General features: G+C 44.1%; 1 protein-coding gene across 3 annotated transcripts in view; it reads left to right on the plus strand.

Annotated features, from left to right (window-relative positions):
* The window catches only part of carmil3 (capping protein regulator and myosin 1 linker 3), a 55,248-nt gene that overhangs the window by 18,146 nt on the left and 12,256 nt on the right, over positions 1-24,846 (plus strand). For all 3 annotated transcript variants that reach the window (XM_010889067.4, XM_010889059.4, XM_010889052.4), the window contains exons 7-34: positions 3,048-3,118; positions 3,218-3,291; positions 6,586-6,661; positions 6,828-6,916; positions 7,137-7,231; positions 7,825-7,911; positions 9,868-9,977; positions 10,387-10,464; positions 12,548-12,624; positions 16,996-17,100; positions 17,516-17,585; positions 17,683-17,764; positions 17,873-17,969; positions 18,133-18,187; positions 19,155-19,327; positions 19,623-19,691; positions 20,013-20,106; positions 20,291-20,389; positions 20,528-20,647; positions 20,955-21,068; positions 21,180-21,355; positions 21,492-21,579; positions 21,758-21,880; positions 21,970-22,036; positions 22,140-22,327; positions 22,923-23,002; positions 23,135-23,254; positions 23,480-23,657. In XM_010889067.4, coding sequence (XP_010887369.1) covers positions 3,048-3,118; positions 3,218-3,291; positions 6,586-6,661; positions 6,828-6,916; positions 7,137-7,231; positions 7,825-7,911; positions 9,868-9,977; positions 10,387-10,464; positions 12,548-12,624; positions 16,996-17,100; positions 17,516-17,585; positions 17,683-17,764; positions 17,873-17,969; positions 18,133-18,187; positions 19,155-19,327; positions 19,623-19,691; positions 20,013-20,106; positions 20,291-20,389; positions 20,528-20,647; positions 20,955-21,068; positions 21,180-21,355; positions 21,492-21,579; positions 21,758-21,880; positions 21,970-22,036; positions 22,140-22,327; positions 22,923-23,002; positions 23,135-23,254; positions 23,480-23,657 — 2,855 coding nt within the window. The remainder of the gene's footprint in view (positions 1-3,047; positions 3,119-3,217; positions 3,292-6,585; positions 6,662-6,827; positions 6,917-7,136; positions 7,232-7,824; positions 7,912-9,867; positions 9,978-10,386; positions 10,465-12,547; positions 12,625-16,995; positions 17,101-17,515; positions 17,586-17,682; positions 17,765-17,872; positions 17,970-18,132; positions 18,188-19,154; positions 19,328-19,622; positions 19,692-20,012; positions 20,107-20,290; positions 20,390-20,527; positions 20,648-20,954; positions 21,069-21,179; positions 21,356-21,491; positions 21,580-21,757; positions 21,881-21,969; positions 22,037-22,139; positions 22,328-22,922; positions 23,003-23,134; positions 23,255-23,479; positions 23,658-24,846) is intronic.

Here is a 24,846-nt window from a genome sequence, read left to right on the forward strand (position 1 = left end):
TGTAGAATATTCTTCAAATGAATCAAGATATCTGGGTCTATTGGTCAATAACCTGTTGATTTAATTTGATTTAACAAGCACCTTTCTGAGAATCGTCAGGCCGGGGCGGTGAGGCAAGTTGTATGTTTCTAATTACTAGTTTACTACAATTTGGCATGACTGAAATGTTAAATATGAGAGGTTCTCCCATGTCTAGAACCGGGTAAACTGAGGAGAAAAACATAGTATGACGAGTCCTCTTCTGGCGCAGCCGAGGGATGGGGGGGGGATTATGAGAGTACATGGTCAAATTAATATTTTTGCATGTTCAGATGACCAGTGGGTCAATAAATACAAGTGGTCTTTAGGCAGATTCCAGATCAGCTGTACAACCTGGTGTACAAGAACAGGGACAACCAGATGGGTTGTGGGCAGTGACCGCAGGAATTCTTAGGCAGAGGCACGATTCGTAACATAACCAAGTGGACTGGGAAAGTCCGGAGTCTCCAGGCCAGGTAGTCCTGAGGCTTGTCCAAAGACTCAGGTCCTTTTAAGATTCTACTGGACACCAGAGAAATTAGAAGGAGCATTCCTTAGATTCAGAAGGATATGTCAGACTAGAATTCAGACTGACAACAGTCCCACTTTATAGAAACAGTTGCGGTGGAAGAACTGAGAGAAGGGGATTCTGAGACAATGTGGCCCGTCACAAGATTAACCAGACAGGGCCAACCAGGCAGGAAAAAGCTCCATCTAGTTTGCCAAGCACCAGACCCCCAAAGGGATGCCAATAGACCTGAGACAAGGCCAAGTACACCCCCTAACTTCACACCCACTGGCGACTGGATGACATGAGCAGGCCAGTGACTCATCCCATGAATTGCATTGGAGAGAGATTATCTCAGTGGAGAGGGAGGCCCGCCAGGCAAAGACAGCAAGGATTGGTTATCAACCCATCGCCTGGCCATACACCTTCACGCCCCTGGGCCAGACAACTCTTAATCGTAGACCCTACAGAAGAGATGAGTCTTCAGTAAACACTTAAAGGCTGAGACAGTCAGCGTCTCTCACAATAAATGGAAGATCATTATAGTGCTGATTGGGAGATAGCCCTACCTCCAGCTGTTTTCATTTAGAAGTTCTTGGTACAATAAAGAGGCCTGTGTCTTGTGTAGGTATGAATGGCAGGAACGGTTCAGATAAGTAAGTAGGACAAGTCCATGAAATGCTTTCTAGGATAACCGTAATACCTTACAATCAGCCTTAGCCTTAACCCGCAGTCAGTGTACAGAGGCTAGTACTGGAGTATCGTGAAGAATTAATTTTGTTCTAGTCAAGATTATAGCAGCTGTATTTAACACTAATTGTAATTTATTTAGTATGTTATCATGGTAGCTGGAGAGAAGAGCACTGTAATAGTCTTATCTTGAAGTAACAAAACTTGGATTCGCTTTTCTTCATAATTTTTCAAATTTGTCAGCAATGTATGGGAGATGGGGCAAAACACTGTCAGCCCCTCAGCCCTTCAATGCCTTAGTCCCCGAATCCCTCAGTCAATCAGTCCCTCAGTCCCCCAATCCCCTAGTTCCTCAGTCCCCCAGTCCCTCAGTCAATCAGTCCCTCAGTCCCCCAATCCCCTAGTTCCTCAGTCCCCCAGTCCCTCAGTCAATCAGTCCCTCAGTCCCCCAATCCCCTAGTTCCTCAGTCCCCCAGTCCCTCAGTCAATCAGTCCCTCAGTCCCCCAATCCCCTAGTTCCTCAGTCCCCCAGTCCCTCAGTCAATCAGTCCCCTACTCCCTCAATCGCACAATCCCTCAGTCTTTCCAACTTTCAGTCCCTCAGTTCTTCAGTCCCCTAGTCCCTCAGTCTTTCCAACTTTCAGCCCCTCAGTTCTTCAGTCCCCTAGTCCCTCAGTCTTTCCAACTTTCAGTCCCTTAGTCCTTCAGTCCCCTAGTCCCCTAGTCCCTCAGTCCTTCTCTCCCTCAGCCCCCTAGTCCCTCAGTCCCCTAGTCCTCCAGTCCCCCATTCCTCCAGTCCATCAGTCCACCAGTCACTCTGTACCTCTGTCCCCCAGTGCCCTAGTCACACAGTTACCTACCCCGGGTAGCTTTGCAGAGGCCCAACACGCCAGAGTGGGTCGCTAGAGTGCAATGAGGCCAGCAAACCCCTACAGATGATGCCTCCCCTCAGTCAGAGGATGTTGGCCAGTTTTCATTACCTACTGCATGTGGCTTCCCTCACACTCAAGGCTGAACACAGACTATTTTGGTTGAACGCTTCTGTATCGTATAGAGACGTAGGAGAGGAGAGCTTTATACTTTATCTATGAGGTGCTCTTTGATCATGAAATATTATAAGCAAAATAATTTAATACTGAATAATAAACAATTCCAGAAAAGCATTTCTGCTACCAAACTTTCAGAAGTGTTCAAGGCACTTTCAAGTAGTAAAAATATTTAAAAGCCTTTTGTCTACGACTTATGCGTAGAAAGACTAAAATATGCACTGATCTGTTGCGGCTACATCAGCCTTCTTGCTCTGATTGTTTTTTCTACTTCTACTGCAGTGCCCTTAACCAAGCCAAAAGAACAATACAATAATTGTTTTTCATTAAGATATGTCATTTGGGGGAAACCCTGTGTCTACTGTGTTAAACCTCATACTTGGTTAAATCAAAGCCCACCATAAGACCTACATTATTGATGTGTGTGTTTACGCTCATATCTGCTGTCCAATATCAAAGGCTTTGGTGAGGGATCTGCATCGGACTTCTGCTTTCTGTCGACCTGAGTGTTTATCTCTTTCTTTCTAACTATTTTCCCCTCTCTCTACCTTTCTCTCTGTCTCTCTCTCCGTCTTTCTCTCTGCCTCCCTCCCTCCCTCTCTGTCTGTCTCTCTGTCTCTCTCTCTGCCTCCCTCTCTCTCTCTCTCTCTCCCTTTCTCTCTGTCTCTCTCTCTGTCTCTCTCTCTCACTCTCTCTGTCTCCCTCTCTGTCTCTCCCTCCCTCTCTGTCTCCCTCTCTTTCTCTGTCTCTCCCTCTCTCTCTGTCTCTCTCTGTCTCCCTCTCAGGTGGTTTCTCTGAGACATATGCTGCTCTGTGTGACTATAATGGGATTGGCTGTAAGGAGGAAGTGCAGTGGGTGAGAATGCTACCTCCATCTAATGCAGAACTCAATCAATAGAGTCACGCTGTGTGTTTGTGTCGTCGTGTTTGTAACCCCCCTTCCACTCACTCCCAGGATGTGGACACCATCTATCACTCTCAGGACAACAGGGAGTTCAACCTGCTGGACTTCAGCCACCTGGACAGCAGGTACACCACCTGTTCTATAAGCATGGAGCTGCTGCATTGCTGTTTCTGGTGTTTCTGTCCAGCGGTCCTCCAAATCCAGCCCTATACTCTACAGTTGTTTTGAAGTCTTAAGCCTGTCAAATGTCATGATAATGGCCGGGTAATCTGGGGGTATGAAGCGAGTGTTAGGGTCACAGGGCGGAGGCCTTCGTGGGACGTCTCGTGTCTTGCTTTGGTTTCACGTTCCTCCAGCTCACGTGGGCTGGCCCTACCCTGACTCTTCGTCTCCCTGCCAGGGAATGCTTTTCTGTGTTGCGTCACTCTGGGCCGTGTCCTTTGACATTCCCTCGATCTTTTTAGATTCCTCTACAGTTACAGCCTCTGACACAGCCACACTTTTCCAGACTGCCGTCTTCTATTTTATTTTCTTGTTCCTGCTATGAAAGTGGAAACCTTTCTCTCTGTCTGGCCCTGCAGGGGTAACGCAGCAGGTTCACACATCGCCCCCACACTGGGCAGCGCTCAGCAAAAACCTGCTGTGTGTGCGTGCGTGTGTGTGTATGTCTGTAAGTGCTTGCTTGTGTCTCTCTGGAGTATAGCTGGTAGGCTGTCATGCTGTGGTGCCTTATAGGCCCCAAGGGAACCAATAACAGTAATAGGCAGTTCTCTTGGTCTGGAGGAGCAGCTCACTCTTTCAACACAACATTTGATTCCAGGTAGTTCTGCTAGTTATTTACTGTGAGGGGGCTGCTTACCAGTGGGAACCTACTGGTGGACGTTGTGGAATGCACAGTACTGTGCACAAGGCATCTGAAAGTCAAAGTAAAGCCATTTGTTAGGGTAATACATTTTTATTTGTAATTTTATATATATATATATATATATATATATATATATATATACACACAGTTGCTGGTCATAAAATTTGAATATCATCAAAAAGTTGATTTATTTCAGTAATTCCATTCAAAAAGTGAAACTTGTATAATGTATACATTCATTCCACACAGACTGATATATTTCAAGTGTTTATTTCTTTTAATTTTGATGATTATAACTGACAACTAATATAAAACCCAAATTCAGTATCTCTGAAAATTTGAATATTGTGAAAAGGTTCAATATTGAAGACTCCTGGTGCCACACTCTGATCAGCTAATTAACCCAAAACACCTGCAAAGGCCTTTAAATGGTCTCTCGGTCTAGTTCTGTAGGCAACACAATCATGGGGAAGACTGCTGACTTGACAGCTGTCCAAAAGACGACCATTGACATCTTGCACAAGGAGGGCAAGACACAAAAGGTCATAGCTAAAGAGGCTGGCTGTTCACAGAGCTCTGTCTCCAAGCACATTAATAGAGAGGCGAAGGGAAGTAAAAGATGTGGTAGAAAAAAGTGTACAAGCAATAGGGATAGCCGCACCCTGGAGAGGATTGTGAAGCAAAACCCATTCAAAAATGTGGGGGAGATTCACAAAGAGTGGACTGCAGCTGGAGTCAGTGCTTCAAGAACCACCACGCAGAGACTTTTGCAAGACATGGGTTTCAGCTGTCGCATTCCTTGTGTCAAGCCACTCTTGAACAAGACAGCGTCAGAAGCGTCTCGCCTGGGCTAAAGACAAAAAGGACTGGACTGCTGCTGAATGGTCCAAAGTTATGTTCTCTGATGAAAGTAAATTTTGCATTTCCTTTGGAAATCAAGGTCCCAGAGTCTGGAGGAAGAGAGGAGAGGCATAGAATCCACGTTGCTTGAAGTCCAGTGTAAAGTTTCCACAGTCAGTGATGGTTTGGGGTGCCATGTCATCTGCTGGTGTTGGTCCACTGTATTTTCTGAGGTCCAAGGTCAATGCAGGCGTCTACCAGGAAGTTTTAGAGCATTTCATGCTTCCTGCTGCTGACTTTATGGAGATGCAGATTTCATTTTCCAACAGGATTTGACACCTTCACACAGTGCCAAAGCTACCAGTACCTGGTTTAAGGACCATGTTCTTATTTGGCCAGCAAACTCGCCTAACCTTAACCCTATAAAAAATCTATGGGGTGTTGTGAAGAGGAAGATGCGATACGCCAGACCCAACAATGCAGAAGAGCTGAAGGCCACTATCAGAGCAACCTGGGCTCTCATAACACCTGAGCAGTGCCACAGACTGATCGACTCCATGCCACACCGCATTGCTGCAGTAATTCAGGCAAAAGGAGCCCCAACTAAGTATTGAGTGCTGTACATGCTCATACTTTTCATGTTCATACTTTTCAGTTGGCCAACATTTCTAAAAATCATTTTTTTGTATTGGTCTTAAGTAATATTCAAATTTTCAGAGATTATTATCATTAGTCAATTAGTCAATCACAATTAAAAGAAATACACATTTGAAATATATCAGTCTGTGTGTAATGAATGAATATAATATACAAGTTTCACTTTTTGAATAGAATTACTGAAATAAATCAACTTTTTGATTATATTCAAATTTTATGACCAGCACCTGTATATATACATACAGCTCCGGAATAACAGAAGCGTTAAATTTGCAGTGGTCTCTTAATTTTAACCCTTCTGTTACTCAAAACCTTCCTTTTCGTCCTTTTGGAAAGGAAAGAAAAAGGTGCAGTGGTCTCTTAATTTTTTCTGGAGCTGTACTTCCCAAATAAATGGCTTCAGTTCAACTTGCAGGTGCCTAAGGTCTTTGCACAGCACTGTACACACTCGCTGGACTGTAAGGTCTGTCAAGTCATCCATGACGACATGAGAACGCAGCCCTCTTCCATGTTACACTGTCTGAACTAGGCTTTAATGTTCAGCAGGACTGGACAAATGGCACTACCCCTTAAGAGCTTTATTTCTCTATTTGTAATCTGTTGTTTTTTCTCAGTTGATCTCTCTCTACCTCTCTCTCTCTCTCTCTCTCTCTCAGACTCAATCTCTCTTTCGCTCCCCCTCCCCCTATCCATGTTGGAAGGTATAACACGATTTTAGGCTGTTGGCCAAGATGAAAACGTGGCTCTGTGGAACCTCATAACTGAGTAATCCACTGACCTGGACTCCCTCGGTCAGCCCAGGGATCCTTCTCTATGTACCATCTCCTTCTTCAGCCTCTCTGTCTCTTTCCAACAGGGACAGTGGGCTACAGGACCATACATCATTTCTGAAGCCGTCCCTACAGCTGTCTTGGATGAATTTGTTTCGCTGGATTATTTTTGTTTTTGCTTTGTTTGGCTCTGAGAAAGTCTTTATGATTTTTTTTGACGAGTATTCCGAGTTGATATGGCTCTATTATTTTCTAAAGCCAAGCCTGAAATTGTTTGTCTATTTCAGGGACCTGGCGGTGATTGTGGCTTCCATGGCATACAACACGTGGTTCACCAAACTCTACTGCAAAGACATGCGCATAGTAACTATCCTCTTAACATTGCTGATTCAAATAGATATCTGGTTACGTTTCATAAATCTGCCTGTCTGCGACTGTTTTCTCCACCCGTCGCTCTGTCTGCCTCTGTGTGCGTGTCCATCCGACGCTGGCCCAGCTGTGTAACAGTGTCTCCGTTTAATCTCCCCAGGGGTCAGAGGTGGTGGATCAGGTCCTTCACACAGTCAGTAAGTCCAGCAGCCTGGAGGAACTCACCCTGGAGAACGCTGGCCTCAAGTCGTGAGTCGCCTCCTCTCGTTCCAGCTTCTCCCCTCCTGCTGTTCTGTCCCTTCCATTCCTTTTCATCTCCACTCTTTTTATTGTCATCTAATTCCTTTTCAACCATCCAGTCTTCACTGCTGAGTTTAGCTCTTTCTGTAGCACGACTCTGTGCTGTGATGTATTATGCATCCCTGGAATCATCAGTGCAATCCTGTTCTCTCTATATTTATTTGTTTAGAGATTTCCCTCAGAAAATGGCGACTGCTTTGTCAGAGAACCCCGCCTCAGTGATCCACTCTCTTAACCTGGCTCACAACACCCTCGACAACCAAGGTGCTGGCTGTCTCTCACTCTTTCTGCATCAGTAATGGCCGTGAAGGACAGTCTGGGAGCATCTTTTGTTTGCAGTCTTACGGCAGATTTGTGTGTTGTGTGTTGTGTGTGCATGTATGGGTTGATGTCTGCGTCCTCTATTGTTGTGTGTCAGGGTCGCCTGCGTGCCAAGATCTCTCATTAGTACATCTGAATCTGCGTCTCTGACACCTGTCACTCCCACTCACATCACTGTCCTGTTTCCTGCAGACGTCTTGTACTAGATTAGCTTTTTGTCCATGCGGGTTTTTGCTGATCTGTGCATGTTTATGTGTGTGGCTGAATACATGAGCAGCATGTGTTTTATCCATTTTAATAGACACTGGTGTTTTCTTCATCTGTTTTATTGGACATGCTATTGTGTTATTTATTTTATTTTTCTGGCTCTCTGGTGTGTTTTATTTATTTATTTTATGTGACACTCTGGTGTGTTTTATTTATTTTCTCTCACATTCTGGTGTGTTTTCTTTCTTTATTTTATCCAAACAGTCTGGTCTGTTTTATTTATCTTATCTGACACTCTGGGGTGTTTTCTATATTTATTTGGTCTCCAGGAGTTTCAAATCTCATTCAGCTCGTATGCCGTCTCAACAAAGGCCTTCGTCTGCTCAACCTCTCCAAGACGTCCCTTTCCTTCAAAGGTGGGTTAACCCTTCTGTTTTCCTGGCCACGGTGCCCCCCCCCCCCCCCCCGTGTGGCGGTCACCTTCATCGACCTCATGACCTCAGGATAGGGATTTAGGTTTTCTAGAAAAACACCGGGCCCTACTTCTGAAATTCCCGAGCTTACATTTTATGATATCTTGGAAAATAAATGAATGAACAACTGTTAGGTGTGTCGAAGCTACACCCCTCACTTGCCAGTCAGAACACGCTTTATGGCTAAATAGGTAGTTGCTTCAAGTTATGTATTTACATTATTTGATGCACCACATATGTTAGCCCATTATAACCTACTTAAATTATCTTTATTATTATGCTACACATGTTTGCAGTGCACATTATTAGGATCCTAATTTCTTATGCAAACATATATTGCTAAACATTGCATTTGCACAGTTTTAGTTTTGCCTATGGGCGCATTTTCTTTTCTTCATATAAATATTTTGTGGTTTGGTATGCTTTTTAAAATTGGAGATGGATAGCCAACTTAAAGTGTCTTCATGCAGGTACAGGATTAGTGAACCATGAAAAATCACGAGGGGCAAAAACGTAATTCCTCAAGCCTTTCTCAGAAGACTATTTTAAACCCCTTATTCATGGGCTAGTTGGATAATGCATGGCAGGATAAAATAACTATTGTAAAGCTGCATGATTGAGGGGGACTGGTTGTTTTTGAATCAAATTAAACAAAATGGGGACATTAAATATGAGATTCCCTTGAACAAAAGGCACATCTCTTGTTCCATAAGCTTACTGTATACAGCATGACTACTGAATACACTGCGCTTCTGCTCTTAAAATCCATGCATCTTAATGTGACCATGGACCCTAATATATCTGCTGTGATAGTGGGATGATGGTTTTACAGTATTAGTGACCTGCCAATATTCTGGTATTCTATTGACTCCCCCCCCCCAAGTCCAGTATTCCTGTCAAAATGGAAATGCTGTCCTGATTTTTTGGCTGGGTAAAGTAGAAAACAATGACATTTTCTGGTTGCGGAAAATCTACGCAACCAGAACACATTAAAAAGGGACTCTAAAAAGTGTTGGTGGACGAAAAGGAAAGTAAAAAGTTTGTCTAGCACTTTTTAAGTGAAATACTTGCAAGCTCTTTCACAACAATTCCATTAGAAAAGTTATAATATAGATAATGATATCACACGGGCAAAAGGAGGGAAATATGTGAAAATATTTACAATGAAATCATTGCCATTAACATTTTCAACATGTTGGAGTACTGGAGTGGTTAGCTACTGTAGGTATATACAGCACATGTAAAGACCAGGAAAGAGGACTGATAGCACTACAAATATCAGTGCTAATCAGCATTGGTGTAATGGTGGCCGTAATAATGTATTCAATTAATATAAAATTCTAGCAGTAGATGCAGGTTGTTAGTTGACGTGAAACATGCATTTACAGTATGGGACTGTGTCAAATGCCTGTCAGCTCCGCTGTGTTCTCATTCACCCTTTTATCTGGGCAAATCAGGGATGAAGATCATGACTAATTGTTCTGCGGTCGTTTCCTCATTACTCTTGCTGCAGCCTTTCATTCCAGGCTTCAGAGAAAATATGAGAGGGATTGCAGTGTCTGGCCCTGAAAGTCTGTTCTCATTTGGGCCAAATGTTGTCTTGTTGGCTTCATTCGGCCTCCTGCTCTCTGTGCTTGGTACTGTTTTGATTATTTTCTGCATTGAAGAGATTTGAAAGAGCTTTTAGTGGACTGATCCAATGTAAAGGGCCAAGGGCAAAATCTCTGTTTTGGTTTAAGATGGAGAGTTTTATGTTAGTAGTGTTTTGGCTCTGATATTTGTCAGATTAAAAGTGCTGATCTGAAACAATTTCCCTCCTTTACAGTTACTGCATCTGTCAAGCAGCTATTTCTACTAATAGACATTTCTTTATTCATCCGTCCCTCTCTTCGTTCTCAGGTGTGATGTCTCTATCCCAGGCTCTCTGCTCCAGTGATGACTACTCCAACTCTCTACTTCACCTGGATCTGAGCAAGAACCCTGGGATTCTGTCTGGGGAGGATTCCACTGTGAGCTCCACACATAAACACCTCACACACACACACAAAGACACAACCACCCATACTTTGTTTCTTTTTGTTTGTATCGGTCTGCTATAACTCCGGTCACTGAGTCTATTGAGTTTTAAAAGGCTATCTGGTTGTGCTCATGATGGAAGCAAGAGGTTGCCTAAATTATCCTCATTTCATAGGGAGAAAAGTAATAAATTGACAGGCTTTTAGTCACATTTCAGTCATTTCATTTTAGGCAACTTCTTACGTCCTATCATGCACAGAATCAAAAAGCGTTGTCCAACTACATTAGGGTTGTTGTCCAGAGTTATTTTCTATTGATTGAAAACTCAAACCAAGAAAGACTAGAATAGGTGACTAAATGAACACTGCCATTAACAGCCTTTCTCTCTGTCAACCTATGCAGAACATGTACCTGTTCTTAGCACAGCCAAACTGTCTTGTTCATTTGGACCTCTCTGGGACCGACTGCACAGTGGACATGGTTAGTCTCAATTCTAACGCTAATTACAATGGGGAGAACAAGTATTTGATACACTGCCGATTTTGCAGGTTTTCCCACTTACAAAGCATGTAGAAGTCTGTAATCTTTATCATAGGTACTCTTCAACTGTGAGTGATGGAATCTCAAACAAAAATCCAGAAAATCAAAAAAATATTAAGTAATGAATTAGCATTTTATTGCATGACATAAGTATCTGACACATCAGAAAAGCAGAACTTAATATTTGGTACAGAAACCTTTGTTTGCAATTACAGAGATCATACGTTTCCTGTAGTTCTTGACCAGGTTTGCACACACTGCAGCAGGGATTTTGGTCCACTCCATACAGACCTTCTCCAGATCCTTCATGTTTCGGGGCTGTCGCTGGGCAATATGGACTTTCAGCTCCCTACAAAGATTTTCTACTGGGTTCAGGTCTGGAGACTGGCTAGGCCACTCCAGGACCTTGAGATGCTTCTTACGGAGCCACTCCTTAGTTGCCCTGGCTGTGTGTTTCGGGTCGTTGTCACGCTGGAAGACCCAGCCACGACCCATCTTCAATGCTCTTACTGAGGGAAGGAGGTTGTTGGCCAAGATCTTGCGAAACATGGCCCCATTCATCCTCCCCTCAATACGGTGCAGTCGTCCTGTCCCCTTTGCAGAAATGCATCCCCAAAGAATGATGTTTCCACCTCCATGCTTCACGGTTGGGATGGTGTTCTTGGGGTTGTACTCATCCTTCTTCTTCCTCCAAACACGGCGAGTGGAGTTTAGACCAAAAAGCTCTATTTTTCTCTCATCAGACCACATGACCTTCTCCCATTCCTCCTCTGGATCATCCTGATGGTCATTGGCAAACTTCAGACGGGTCTGGACATGCGCTGGCTTGAGCAGGGGGACCTTGCGTGCGCTGCAGGATTTTAATCCATGACGGCGTAGTGTGTTACTTAGGGTTTTCTTTGAGACTGTGGTCCCAGTTCTTTTCAGATCATTGACCAGGTCCTGCCGTGTAGTTCTGGGCTGATCCCTCACCTCTTGCATGGAGCCCCAGACCGAGGGAGATTGACCGTCATCTTGAACTTCTTCCATTTTCTAATAATTGCGCCAACAGTTGTTGCCTTCTCTCCAAGCTGCTTGCCTATTGTCCTGTAGCCCATCCCAGCCTTGTGCAGGTCTACAATTTTATCCCTGATGTCCTTACACAGCTCTCTGGTCTTGGTCATTTTGTGGAGAGGTTGGAGACAGTTTGATTGAGTGTGTGGACAGGTGTCTTTTATACAGGTAACGAGTTCAAACAGGTGCAGTTAATACAGGTAATGAGTGGAGAACAGGAGGGCTTCTTAAAGAAAAACTAACAGGTCTTTGAGAGCAGGAATTCTTACTGGTTGGTAGGTGATCAAATACTTATGTCATGCAATAAAATGCAAATTAATTATTAAAAAATCATACAATGTGATTTTCTGGATTTTTGTTTTAGATTCCGTCTCTCACAGTTTAAGTGTACCTATGATAAAAATTACAGACCTCTACATGCTTTGTAAGTGGGAAAACCTGCAAGATCGGCAGTGTATCAAATACTTGTTCTCCCCACTGTACATAACAGTTCTGGGAGTCCACTGAAATGGAGCATGAAAGTTAATCATGAATTGAGGAACATTCTGCCCCCAAAAAATGATAAATACGACTCTAATGTTGAGCATGAATTTTGTATAGAATATTAAAGTGTGTTTTGAGTCCGGAAGCATCTGTTCTGTCGTTATGTGTTCACATCGTACTCCTCTCCCGCTGATATCTTCTGGGAAGAAAGGAGGCCACTCTTTTATAGATGAATGTTCATGATGATGTTATTGTGTTCTATCTTGTTTTTTCCATTTTAATTTACTTTTTTCCATAGTATGTTTGACTTTGTTACATTGTCATTGTGGATTTGTCAGTTGCATTTCTGCTAACAGATGGACATCTTGACTGTTAGAAAAATTATCATGAAACTGCCAAAGTTTGTTTTCACAATTGAACTTTGAATCTCTATTTGTTGTGTGAATGTGATTACTAATGACATTGTACTGCCTTTCCTCTGTAACAGTTATTTGGTGCTCTGCTAAGAGGATGTTGCGCTGATCTCTCATACCTGAATCTCTCCAAGAACTGCTTCTCACACAGGTGAATGTCTGTTTGTTCCCTTAAATGGACCTCAATTCATTTTACTTGTTTAATGTATCCCTGAGGAATGACCTCCAGTAACCCCACATTACAATGTATTCTCCATAAGCCAGTCGTCTGATTATGTATACAGTACATTGCGGTCATAAGTCGGAGTAAGCCACTTTTACATTAACCCGTATTACTAGATAATGAACAAGTTTTCCACAGAAGGAACCCCAATACTAAATAATTAACCAGTTTACCACAGCATGAACCCCTATACTAAAGAATGAAACCGTTTATCACAGAATGAACCCCTATACTAAAGAATGAAACAGTTTACCACAGAATGAACTCCTATACTAAAGAATGAAACAGTTTACCACAGAATGAACCCCTATACTAAAGAATGAAACAGTTTACCACAGAATGAACCCCTATACTAAAGAATGAAACAGTTTACCACAGAATGAACCCCTATACTAAAGAATGAAACAGTTTACCACAGAATGAACCCCTATACTAAAGAATGAAACAGTTTATCACAAAACGAACCCCTATACTAAAGAATTAAACCGTTTACCACAGAATGAACCCCTATACTAAAGAATGAAACAGTTTACCACAGAATGAGCCCCTATACTAAAGAATGAAACAGTTTACCACAGAATGAACCCCTATACTAAAGAATGAAACAGTTTACCACAGCATTAATTTGTACATTGCTGTTCCAAATTTTGGGGTCACTTAGAAATGTTTTTTGAAAGAAAATAAATGTTTCAGTCCATTAAAATAACATCAAATTGATGAAATTGACAGAAATACAGTATAGGCATTGTTAATGTTGTAAATGGAAACTGCACATTTTTTATGTAATATCTACATAGGCGTACAGTGGACCATTATTAGCAACCATCAGTCCTGTGTTCCAATGGCACATTTTGTTTCTAATCCAAGTTTATCATTTAAAAGGCTAATTGATCATTAGAAAACCTGTTTGCGATTGTTAGCACCAATGAAAAACTGTGCTGATTAAAGAAGCAATAAAACTGGCCTTCTTTAGATTTTGTAATTTTTTAATTTGATTGGGACAGTGCATGTTAATGAACAAGACATGGAGTACATGCATGTAAACATGCCGGATTATAGCCAAGGGCTAATTTCCATCCGTAGTCCCACGGGCTAGGATCACAAAGCTCACAAAAACATTGCAAAATAACATTTACATCTACAGTCAATTCATTAATTAGCTAAATCCTATATACAATATTCACACAAGACTACATTCAACTTCACAGACACTCATCCATATACACATTACAAAGTAAAACAATTTAAAGAAGGATAAAACATACATACTAATGTGTGCAACTTTGATTTGCCCATAGCCATTTCTTCAACTGGACTTTAAACGAGCTATATGTAGTACATTCTCTTAATGTTAGAGGAAGACTATTCCACAGGTTCCCACCCCGGACAGACAGGACCGTCTGACCGAAGGTGGTATGCCTGTGAGGTATTATCAAGTCTCCTCTGGTAGAGGCTCGCGTGGTCCTCAGAGAATTATCTTCAGATTTAATAAAGTCCTTCAGAGGTGGCCTTGATCAGTGTCTTCAGTATCAGCATTTGTGGGTTTGATTACAGGCTCAAAATGCCCAGAAACAAAGAACTTTCTTTTCTATTCTTGTTCTGAGAAATGAAGGCTATTCCATGCGAGAAATTGCCAAGAAACTGAAGATCTCGTACAACGATATGTCCTACTCCCTTCACAGAACAGCACAAACTGACTCTAACCAGAATAGAAAGAGGAGTGGGAGGCCTTGGTGCACAACTGAGCGAGAGGACAAATACATTGGACTGTCTAGTTTGAGAAACAGAAGCCTCACTGGTCCTCAACTGGCAGCTTCATTAAATAGTACCCGCAAAACACCAGTCTCAATGTCAACAGTGAAGAGGCGACTCTGGGATGCTGGCCTTCTAGACATAATTCTTCCTCTGTCCAGTGTCTGTTCTTTTGCCCATCTTATTTGTTTTTATTGGCCAATCTGAGATATGGCTTTTTCTTTGCAACTCTGCCTACTCTAAGGCCAGTTAACAAAATCGCAAAAAGGTGTTCTAATGATCAATTAGTCTTTTAAAATGATAAGCTTGGATTAGCAAACACAACGTGCCATTGGAACACAGGATTGATAATTGCTGATAATGGGCCTTTGTACACCTATGTAGATATGCTGTTGGAAATCTGCAGTTTCCAGCTACAGTAGTCATTTACAACATTAATACTGTCTACACTCTTTTTCTGATCATTCTAATGTTATTTTAATGGACAAGACATTTCTATGTGACCCTGAACTTTGAATCGGCAGTATATGTGCCCCTATAACACATATAATGAACCCCTATAACACAGAATTAACCATTCTTTAATACAACTGAAGAAACCCTTACAGTATACCAACTGGAAGAAAATGGAGAAGTGTGCAAATGTGCGCGTGCTTCCCTTATTCATGTACAGGGCCAGTGTTTACCTGCAGTTGGTTGCAAGCTGGAGTATAACAGCCATGATCCATCTCTCATCTGGCCTCCCCCAGGACTGGCAGAGCAGCAACCCATCTCCGGAGCACACATTAATCCATTATGGAAAAGTTTGAAAAATGAGACTAATTTTAGAAGGGAATGATTGTTCAAATCCCCAGGCTCTGGAGCCAGCACTTTCTCTCTCATCCACCCACTCGCCTCTCTCTCCCCCTCCTTCTCTGTACTCTTACTATACATCTCTCACTCTCCCCTCTGTCTCTCTTTCTCTGTTCCATTCATGCCACTCTGTTTTTCTCTGTTGCATATCTCCACTCTTTCCTTCTCCTGGTTATTCTGGCTGTCTCCCCTCCCTCTGTGTGTGCCTGTCCTTCACTGGGTCAGTCAGCTCGATGTGGGGCAGCATTCAGAAACAGTGGTGGTTTGCCTTAGCTCTGATCACACCACATGAAACAGAACAGAAAGCTGTTGGAGCTGATAACAGTGAAAATAGTCCTTAATATGAAATATCCACTGTGATTTTCTGTCGTTCTCTCTGACGTTGTCTTTCCTCTCTCCTGTTTCTCATTCTCTGTCTCTTTGAGATTGTCTCTCCTCTTTCTCATTCTCTGTCTCTTTGACGTTGTCTCTCCTCTTTCTCATTCTCTGTCTCTTTGACGTTGTCTCTCCTCTTTCTCATTCTCTGTCTCTTTGACGTTGTCTCTCCTCTTTTTCATTCTCTGTCTCTTTGACGTTGTCTCTCCACTTTCTCATTCTCTGTCTCTTTGACGTTGTCCTTCCTGTTTCTCATTCTCTGTCTCTTTGACGTTGTCCTTCCTGTTTCTCATTCTCTGTCTCTTTGACGTTGTCCTTCCTGTTTCTCATTCTCTGTCTCTTTGACGTTGTCTCTCCTCTTTCTCATTCTCTGTCTCTTTGACGTTGTCTCTCCTCTTTCTCATTCTCTGTCTCTTTGAATTTGTCCTTCCTGTTTCTCATTCTTTGTCTCTTTGACGTTGTCCTTCCTGTTTCTCATTCTCTGTCTCTTTGACGTTGTCCTTCCTGTTTCTCATTCTTTGTTTCTTTGACGTTGTCCTTCCTGTTTCTCATTCTCTGTCTCTTTGACATTGTCCCTCTTCTTTCTCATTCTCTGTCTCTTTGACACTGTCTTTCCTGTTTCTCATTCTCTATCAGGCTCTTCTTCTTTGCCCTCTATGTAAATGCTGATGAGCCCATGAGTTGGAAAGGACACAGACCTGTTAACATAACACCATGCTCTGATATGGACGACCCCCTAAAACAATACAGCATCCCTTCTTAGTTTTTTTCTTGCTTCCTAGTTTGTTTATGATTTGATATAGTTTCAAAGGCAATGTAGGAACAACATTCTCTTTATATCTTAATAAACCCAGTAACAGATTCCATGAAGTCATTGATGTTATTCCTGAAGGGCTCCTAAAACATCTCCCAGTCTGTCAGATCAAAACAGTCCTCTAGCATGGATTCTCATTCCACAGTTCTTACCACTGGTGCTTCCTGCTTTAGTTGTTTGCAGGGATGAGCAGAATAGCAATATGGTCTGACTTGCCAAAGTGTGGGCAGGGGAGGGACCTGTAGCAGTTCTTAAAAGGAGTGTAGCCATGATCAATCAATTTCTCTGAGCGTATTGCACAGGAGGTGTGTTGGTGAAATTCAATGAGCAACCGCATGAAAAGCGGCCTTCGCGGTTTCTAGTTTGTCCTAGTTTGTTCTGGTTTGTTCTAGTGAGACAGTTTGGTAAGGGATAAACTAGACAACCGATTGATTGATGAGAAATGTGATGTCACATGTCAATTCGCCAATCCTCTCCTTCCGTCTTTCTTTGTCTCAATCCTTCAGGAAGGTGAGGGAGACCCTTCCCGTCTTCAGGCAGTTTTTCAGCTCAGCCTTTAGTCTCACACACGTCAACCTGTCTTCTATGAAGTTTCCTCCAGATACTCTGAGGTGAGATGGGGATCCTGTCTGGCCACCTGCCACGAAGACAAGCCAGCTTAGCTCAGTCTGTTATTTACTTACCTACACAGCATGAAGTCTATAACATGTTAGGATTGTCAAAAGCATTTCTGGGGGATTGAAATTCCATTCACCAAAAAAGCTATTTGTGTACAGTGTATCACACTTCCTGCATTTCTTTTCAAGCACTTACTGGGACTTGGTGAAGTAGTTTTAGTTTAAATCTCTAAGCTCCTTTCCTCTCAAATCTTTTAAGACTGCTGTAGCACTCTTTAGCATGTGAATAGTCCACATATTATCATGGCAATTAGAAACAAATGAAGGATCTAATTTGCCATGCAATTGACCTCTTTCGACCTCCCCTTCTCTTCGTCTGTCTGTCTCTCTATGTCTCCCTCCTCCTCAGGGCGCTGTTTCTTGGCCTGTCTTCCAATCCTCACATCAGTGACCTGCACCTGGACATCAGTGGCTGTGAGGTAGGTTCTGCTCTCCTATAGTCTGAATGGCCGTATTGTCTACCTCCTTCTCGTTTTTGATTGGTTTGTCCTCTCACTCCTTTTCTGTATGTTTCAGTTAAGATCTGCTGGTGCTGGGGTTCTCCAGGAGCTGTTTCCTAGAGTTGGATGCATCAGCACTCTGGACATCTCAGACAATGGTGAGAAAGTCACCCTTTAGTTTCTGCAAGCCACTGTCTTATCACAAGTTTTTTCTAAAAGAAATGCAGTTGATGTGGATTATACAGTGTTTTTGGGTTGAATCTTAGGCTTGGATGCTGATTTGCTGGGGGTCATCCCAGCCTTCTCCAGACATCCGTCCCTCAAACACTTGCTGCTGGGCAAGAACTTCAACATCAAGGGCAGGTAGGTACTTTATCCATCCTATAACAAGCTCTCAGAAACAGGCACTGTATCCATTCTCCACATGCTCTCAGAAACAGGCACTGTGTCCGTCCTTCACAAGCTCTCAGAAACAAGCATTGGGAAGATGGATTTTTGGTCTAACATTTTCAATCTGTGTCTGCAGGGTACTGGATGAAATACTGCAGAAGCTAGTGCATCTAGTGCAGGAGGAAGAGTGTGTGAGTTTCATCATGCACTAGAGCCAACACAACTCACCTACTTACTCCACACACGTACCATACAGTTATTTTTATGTACTCAACTGATTAACCTTCTTACCCACACACAGCAGTGCCCTACACAGATGAACACAGATTTGTGTGCAGCCCACACACAAACACACACATACAAACACACACACACGTTTCAGCTCTGGTGAATGATTGATTGGGATGAGCTCCAGGTGTTCTCTCCCAGATACACCATCGCCATCATGATGAGCTCAGTTCAGGATTTACTGCTGCTGATGGCACGCACTCATAATAACAACACACACACACCACTCCGACACACCCTCACTCACTCATAATTACAACACACACACACTACTCCGACACACCCTCACTCACTCATAATAACAACACACACACACACCACTCCAAACACACCCTCACTCACTCATAATAACAACACATACACACACACCACTCCGACACACCCTCACTCCCTCATAATAACAACACACACATACACACACACAGCACTCCAACACACCCCCATTTCTAACACTAGTCCCTAACAACAACAATTTCCCTAAACCTAACCAGAAATCTAATTTTCCCCAGAGGGGCCCTAGCCTTTTGGGGGCTCTACGCAGGTTCCAGGGCTCACCAGCAGACTGGGGCTAGACCTAGGGCTGGTCTTGCTTGCCATAAAACCTTGAGGGAAGCTATTTCCCAGGTCAAACTGTCTTTGTAGGGACATCCAGTCTGCATTCCCCTCATGTACATATATACACTCTATCACTAACTCACACTACTTTACAACTTCACTTTTGAAACCCTAGGCCCTTATACTCTCTTGGCCCTTTTTCCTCTCATCCCTCTTATTCCATCACACCTCTCTTTCCCTCTCATTGCTCCACACACACTCCATCTCTCCATCCTCGCTCCATTCCCTCTCATCGCTCCATCTCTGCATCCTCAGGCCCTCCAGTCCCTGTCCCTGGCCGACTCACGCCTGCGCAGTCGGGGCACGGTGCTGGTGAATGCTCTGGGCAGCAACACCTGCCTGTGTAAGGTGGACCTGAGTGGGAACTGCCTGGAGGACGCGGGGGCTAAGATGCTCAGCAAAGCCCTTCAGATCAACACCACGCTGAGGTTAGAGAGCAGGGGGCGGCGGCGGTTGGTGGGGGGGGGGGGTGGGTGGGGGTTGGAAAGCTCATTATACAGTTGCTATGCTGCCGTTAATGTGGTGATAATGTAATGACACGGTCTGTGTTTCGGCGGTGCCGTAGTCTTCACAGTGCTGTGTACACACACATCTCTGACTGGTCATTATTGGCTTGTGTTGTCTGACGGGTGCCATGAATGCCAGCTGTGGTTGTCATGTCAACTGTTGATCTAATTCTCCTTTCATCCGCCTCTCTCATGTCTTCCTGCTGCATGATCTAAGGAATGTAACCTGGGATCGCAATAACACCACGGCTATGGGTTTCCAAGACGTGGCTCGGGCCTTGGAACAGTAAGACACACACAAACAAAAAACACACACACACCCACCGACACTGCCACTCAAAGTTCAAAAGACTGACGTCTATTTCTGAGGTTGAGTTTCAGTCAAGTGTTTCTTATTGCACAATGTTTCATCAGCACCCTGGCAGAGCTTCCTGTTAATGTTCTTGTCACAAGGATTCACATAAAGAGGCCAAGACGTCAGAGCCATATCCTTCTGCCTCAGGCATTTCGTTTCTATACCAGCTAAAGGAAAGTCAGCGCTAATTATTCATTGAAAAGGTATTGGGTTATAAAATTCTTCTTTTCTCTCGCTTTCTTTCCTTCCCAGTAACTTCACTATGCAGTACATGCCTATTCCCCTCAGTGACGTCACACAGGCATACCGCAGCGCGCCTGAGAAGACTGAACAAGCACTGACCAAGGTGGCTGGCTGTGGGTGTGGTCTCACACCATGACACCATAGCTGTTGTCAGCATTGTATCTGTCATCTCTATGGCTCATGTGCCTTTGTCTCCCAGTCGTTCACTCGATTAGTCATCTTCTCTCTTTTTCTCTTCTTCGGTACAACCTCCCACCCTTCATCCTGTGTCTTCATCTGTCTGTCAGATCCAGCGTGCTCTGCTCAGGAACAATCAGACCCAGAGGTTCTCCCAGAAACAGGCTCTGAGGCTGCACCAGGGCTTGGTCACCAGCACCTCTGAACAGGTACATGGCCTGGGCATGTGTGCCTTATGGGAATTCTGCAACAAGAGAATAATTGAGGCTAACCTCTACTGACTGGTGTCTGTGTGTGTGTGTGTGTGTGTGTGTGTGTGCGCATGTGCGTGTGTGCGCGCACACCAGGTGATGGAGCGGCTGTGTGTGCGGGTTCAGCAGCAGGTGTGTGTTCTCCGAGGCTCAGAGGAAGGAGAGGAACTACAGGCTGCTAGACAGGTCCTGAAGGAGGCCAGAAACTCCCGTGCAGTAAGTCTGTGTGTCTGTGTGTGTCTGTGTGTGTCTGTGTGTGTCTGTGTGTTTCTGTGTGTGTCTGTTTGTGTCTGTGTGTGCGTGTGTTTGCGTGTCTGTGTGTGCGTGTGTTTGCGTGTCTGTGTGTGTCTGTTTGTGTCTGTGTGTGCGTGTCTGTGTGTGTCTGTCTGTGTCTGTCTGTGTCTGTCTGTGTGTGCGTGTGTTTGCGTCTGTGTGTGCGTGTGTGTGCATGTGTTTGCGTGTGTGTTTGCATGTGTAGTATGTGCAGAAGGCGTGATCATGTATGATCCTCTGTCTCCCCCAGCTCTACCCGTCTCTGTGTGAGCTGGCCCATGTACTGTCTGTGGACGGTCCGGTCCGGCAGAGACTGGACTCTCTGTCTGGAGAGCTGGCCAAGGCTGCTGATAAGGAACTGCAGGTAGTCCACTCTTCTACATCTGTCCGGTGATGCTTGGACTCGACACAAAGACAAGGCTGACATATAATAAAGTATTGTGGGCTATATTGAGGTACATCCCTTGGTTCTCAGGTAATAGTGGAGTCCATGGTGGCTCTATGTCGGGAGCTCTGTCCCATGTCGTCCTCGGCAGCTGAGCGACTCAACCCTCCGCTGTCCTCCGTCTCGGAGCGAGTCTCCGTCCCTCGCTCTACCATCCGCTCCGCCCTGTTGGAGAGGGCAGCGCAGGACATCGACAGAGCCCTGGAGTAAGAGGGGGAGGAGAGAAACGAGGGAGGGATGCAAAGGGGTCTAATGAGAAGGATGCTAGGGGAATTAAGTGCATTTCTGTCTCTCTCTCCGCCACTGTCTCCCTTTCTCTCCACCTGTCTGTCTCTCTCTCAGGGAGGTGAAGCTGTCTGTGGTCTCCTATCTGACCAACTCCATAGTGGATCAGATCCTTCAGGAGCTCTACACCACTCATAAAACCCTGGTACTAACACACTGTGCTCTGTGCTCCAGTTGCGGTCTCAACCACTGCAATGTGGACCTCAGAACACTCACTTAGTTCAGTCTCAGTTTGTTTCCTCACAGCAGTGGGCCTAGCTTTAGACCGGACGCGTTCCGGACCAGTATGTACTGTAGCACTGTTCATCTCCCTGTGGTCCCAGCTGCACCAGGTGTCCCAGATAAAGCGTCTGGACGAGGCCGGTCCCGGTAGACGTAGCATGAGACACTCCAGGATCACGGACTCACTGGACTTCCCTGACGAAGAAGGCCTTGGCATGAACATTGTAAGCGTCCGGGTGTGTATGCGGGTACAGAACACGTGCACTTTTTCCATTGTTCCATCACCAGGCCTTTCCTTTCTGTGTCCTCCTAGGACACCATCGCCATCAAAAAGCGCAGCGGCAGAACCAGAAGGATCCGCCCAGTGTCCACCAGGTTGAGTGAGTAGCCTTATTTGCGAATATACAGTGATTTATACAGTGCATTCACTGTAATGGATTGACAGGAATTTGGCGTCATAACCTCCTCCACCACCTCCCTCAGGTCTTGGTGATGATCCCACTTCCTCCCCTCCTCCTGCTCCTTCGTCAAACTCCGCCCCCCTGTCCCGCTCTCCCTCATTCGAGGATCTGTCCACCCTGCCTACCCACGGTGCACCTCTGCGCCATGTGACTCATGTCCGGCCGCGTCCCCCGCGAAGACACAGTCGAGGACAAGTCCCTCTGGACACCGTGAGGCACCTTTGTCCTCTTGGACTTTCCAACATGTTGTCCAGTTCTGTCCATGGTTTAGTTTGGATCAGGCTTTTGGAACTAGCATGAGTCAAACAGAGTTTACTTTATTTTCTGTTTGCCTTTCAGCTAAAAATACTGTTTCTCTCCTATTTTGCTCTTAGTCATCCTGTTGTTGTTTTTTTTTCAAGCCAGTGGCATTCCAAGAATAAGTTCCTTTATGACTGTACATCTGTGGCATTCTGCAATCTGTGTGGCCCAGAGGCAACGAGTCGACTTTTGCCTATGTGTTTTGTTTAGTTATCAGAAGCTAGTCTATATTGGTACAAACCAAGTAAGTGAAATGGTAATGAGGAGTCGTGCTGAGCTCTGAATAGAAGTTATCTCCATAGACAGCATGGAAAAGTTTTCTTGTCTGCCATCTACATATTCCATATGTGATGCACTTGTTTGAACCAGCACCTCTTGGTCTGAAGTGCTTAATTCCATAGGGAAGAACTGTTTGAAGTGCTATGTGAGACGTAGCCCTCCAGCCAGTCATTTGTAAATGTATTATGTTGGTGGCTGGAGTTTAAGTCTGTCACTGTCCTCTCAGCATGGTTCAGAGAATGGAGGAGTTAACCTGCTGGAGGATGGACTGCCTGACTTTTACAGCAAGAGAGTTTTGCCTGACAGGTAGGCTAAGTATGACTCACATACAGACACACACACACAGAGACAGACAAATTGACAGACACAGACAAACAGATGGACAAACATTTGCAGTCTCACTGCCCCCAAAACCCATGTGTTTATCTGTCCTGCCAGTCAGCTGTCATCACTCCATCAAGCTCAGTCCCAGGGGAGTAAGAAGAGACGCAGCGTGCTGTCGATCTTCTCCGGCTTCCGCAGGAATCGGAACTCCACCATCTCCTGTCAGGAACCAGAGTATGGAGGAATTAATTTGATTGATTTGTTGACTCATACCTACAGTTACTTGTAATAAATGGTTCACCAATGAGTTGACAACAACTATTTAATCATTGTTTGTTTTAAATAAAACCCTTAAACCTATTGACACTAAGCAAGATTCCATTCAACAAAAGCAGGCTGATCAATTACCTGAGACTTGGGGAAAAAAGCGTGCGTGTGTTCGTGCGTGTGTGTGTGTAGTGGTCCAGAGAATGTGTACTCCATGATTCAGCACCCTACTGATCCTGGGAAGGTGGAGGGCATCTCTGAGGCGGGGGCCAATGGGAGGATGATGGTGTCCCCGAGACCCTGCCAAAGCGTCCCTCTGCCTGGGATTGGGGGGGCCAGCTCCAGCCCACAGGGCCTCACACAGAGACAGGTAGGAATCCTAGCAGTTACATTTTAGTAATTTAACAGACACTCTTATCCAGAGTGACTCATGCAGAATCAATTAGGGTTAAGTGCATCTCTCAAGAGCACAGCAATAGATCTTTTGTGGTTTCTGTGAACCACACAGAGGCTAGCGGTCTGCTTGTATATTCCACTGATTCTAAAAATGACGGCACAGCATGTATGCTTTTAAATTCAATATTCTCTCTCTTGTCCTTCTGGGTTTGTTTGGGTGGTGTGATCTGTGAGCTTTGTGTTCATTTCTTTCTTAGTTATCTCTTGTGTATGAAGTAGTTAGTAGTGGCAGACTTTTTTTGTGGTTACATATACTACATTGCCAAGTGGTTTTTGGTTGAGGATTTGTTGGGTAGGATTGTTTTTAGGTGTGAGCCTGAGCTAAGTGTGACAATAGGAGATTTTCTCCTTGGGAGAACAGTTGGTAATGAGAATATTTCAACTGCTTTGTGAATAAATATAGCATGGTTGTGTTCTTGGTGTTAATAAGGTGTTTTTTCCAATCAGCCTCCTGTCCTCCTGTCCAAGGTTAATATTTGCCACCGTTCACACCTGATAATAATCTGATGCATGAGCTTTAACGGTTTTGGCAAGCCCAGTAAGATCTAGTGTTGAAGCAGGCTCTTATGTTTTGGAATAACCAACAACAATCTATGTAGATTTGAGGGTAGAATTGATGGTGTATAATCCCACATGTAATCTAAAGTTGTTACAGTGGGGAGAACAAGTATTTGATACACTGAAGATTTTGCAGGTTTTCCTACTTACAAAGCATGTAGAGGTCTGTCATTTTTATCATATGTACACTTCAACTGTGAGAGACGGAATCTAAAACAAAAATCCAGGAAATCACATTGTATGATTTTTAAATAATTAATTTGCATTTTATTGCATGACATAAGAATTTGATCACCTACCAGCCAGTAAGAATTCCGGCTCTCACTGACCTGTTAGTTTTTCTTTAAGAAGCCCTCCTGTTCTCCACTCATTGCCTGTATTAACTGCACCTGTTTGAACTTGTTACCTGTATAAAAGACACCTGTCCACACACTCAATCAAACAGTCTCCAACCTCTCCACAATGGCCAAGACCAGAGAGCTGTGTAAGGACATCAGGGATAAAATTGTAGACCTGCACAAGGCTGGGATGGGCTACAGGACAAT

Source organism: Esox lucius, chromosome 3 (assembly GCF_011004845.1).
Source record: "Esox lucius isolate fEsoLuc1 chromosome 3, fEsoLuc1.pri, whole genome shotgun sequence".
NCBI lineage: Eukaryota > Metazoa > Chordata > Actinopteri > Esociformes > Esocidae > Esox > Esox lucius.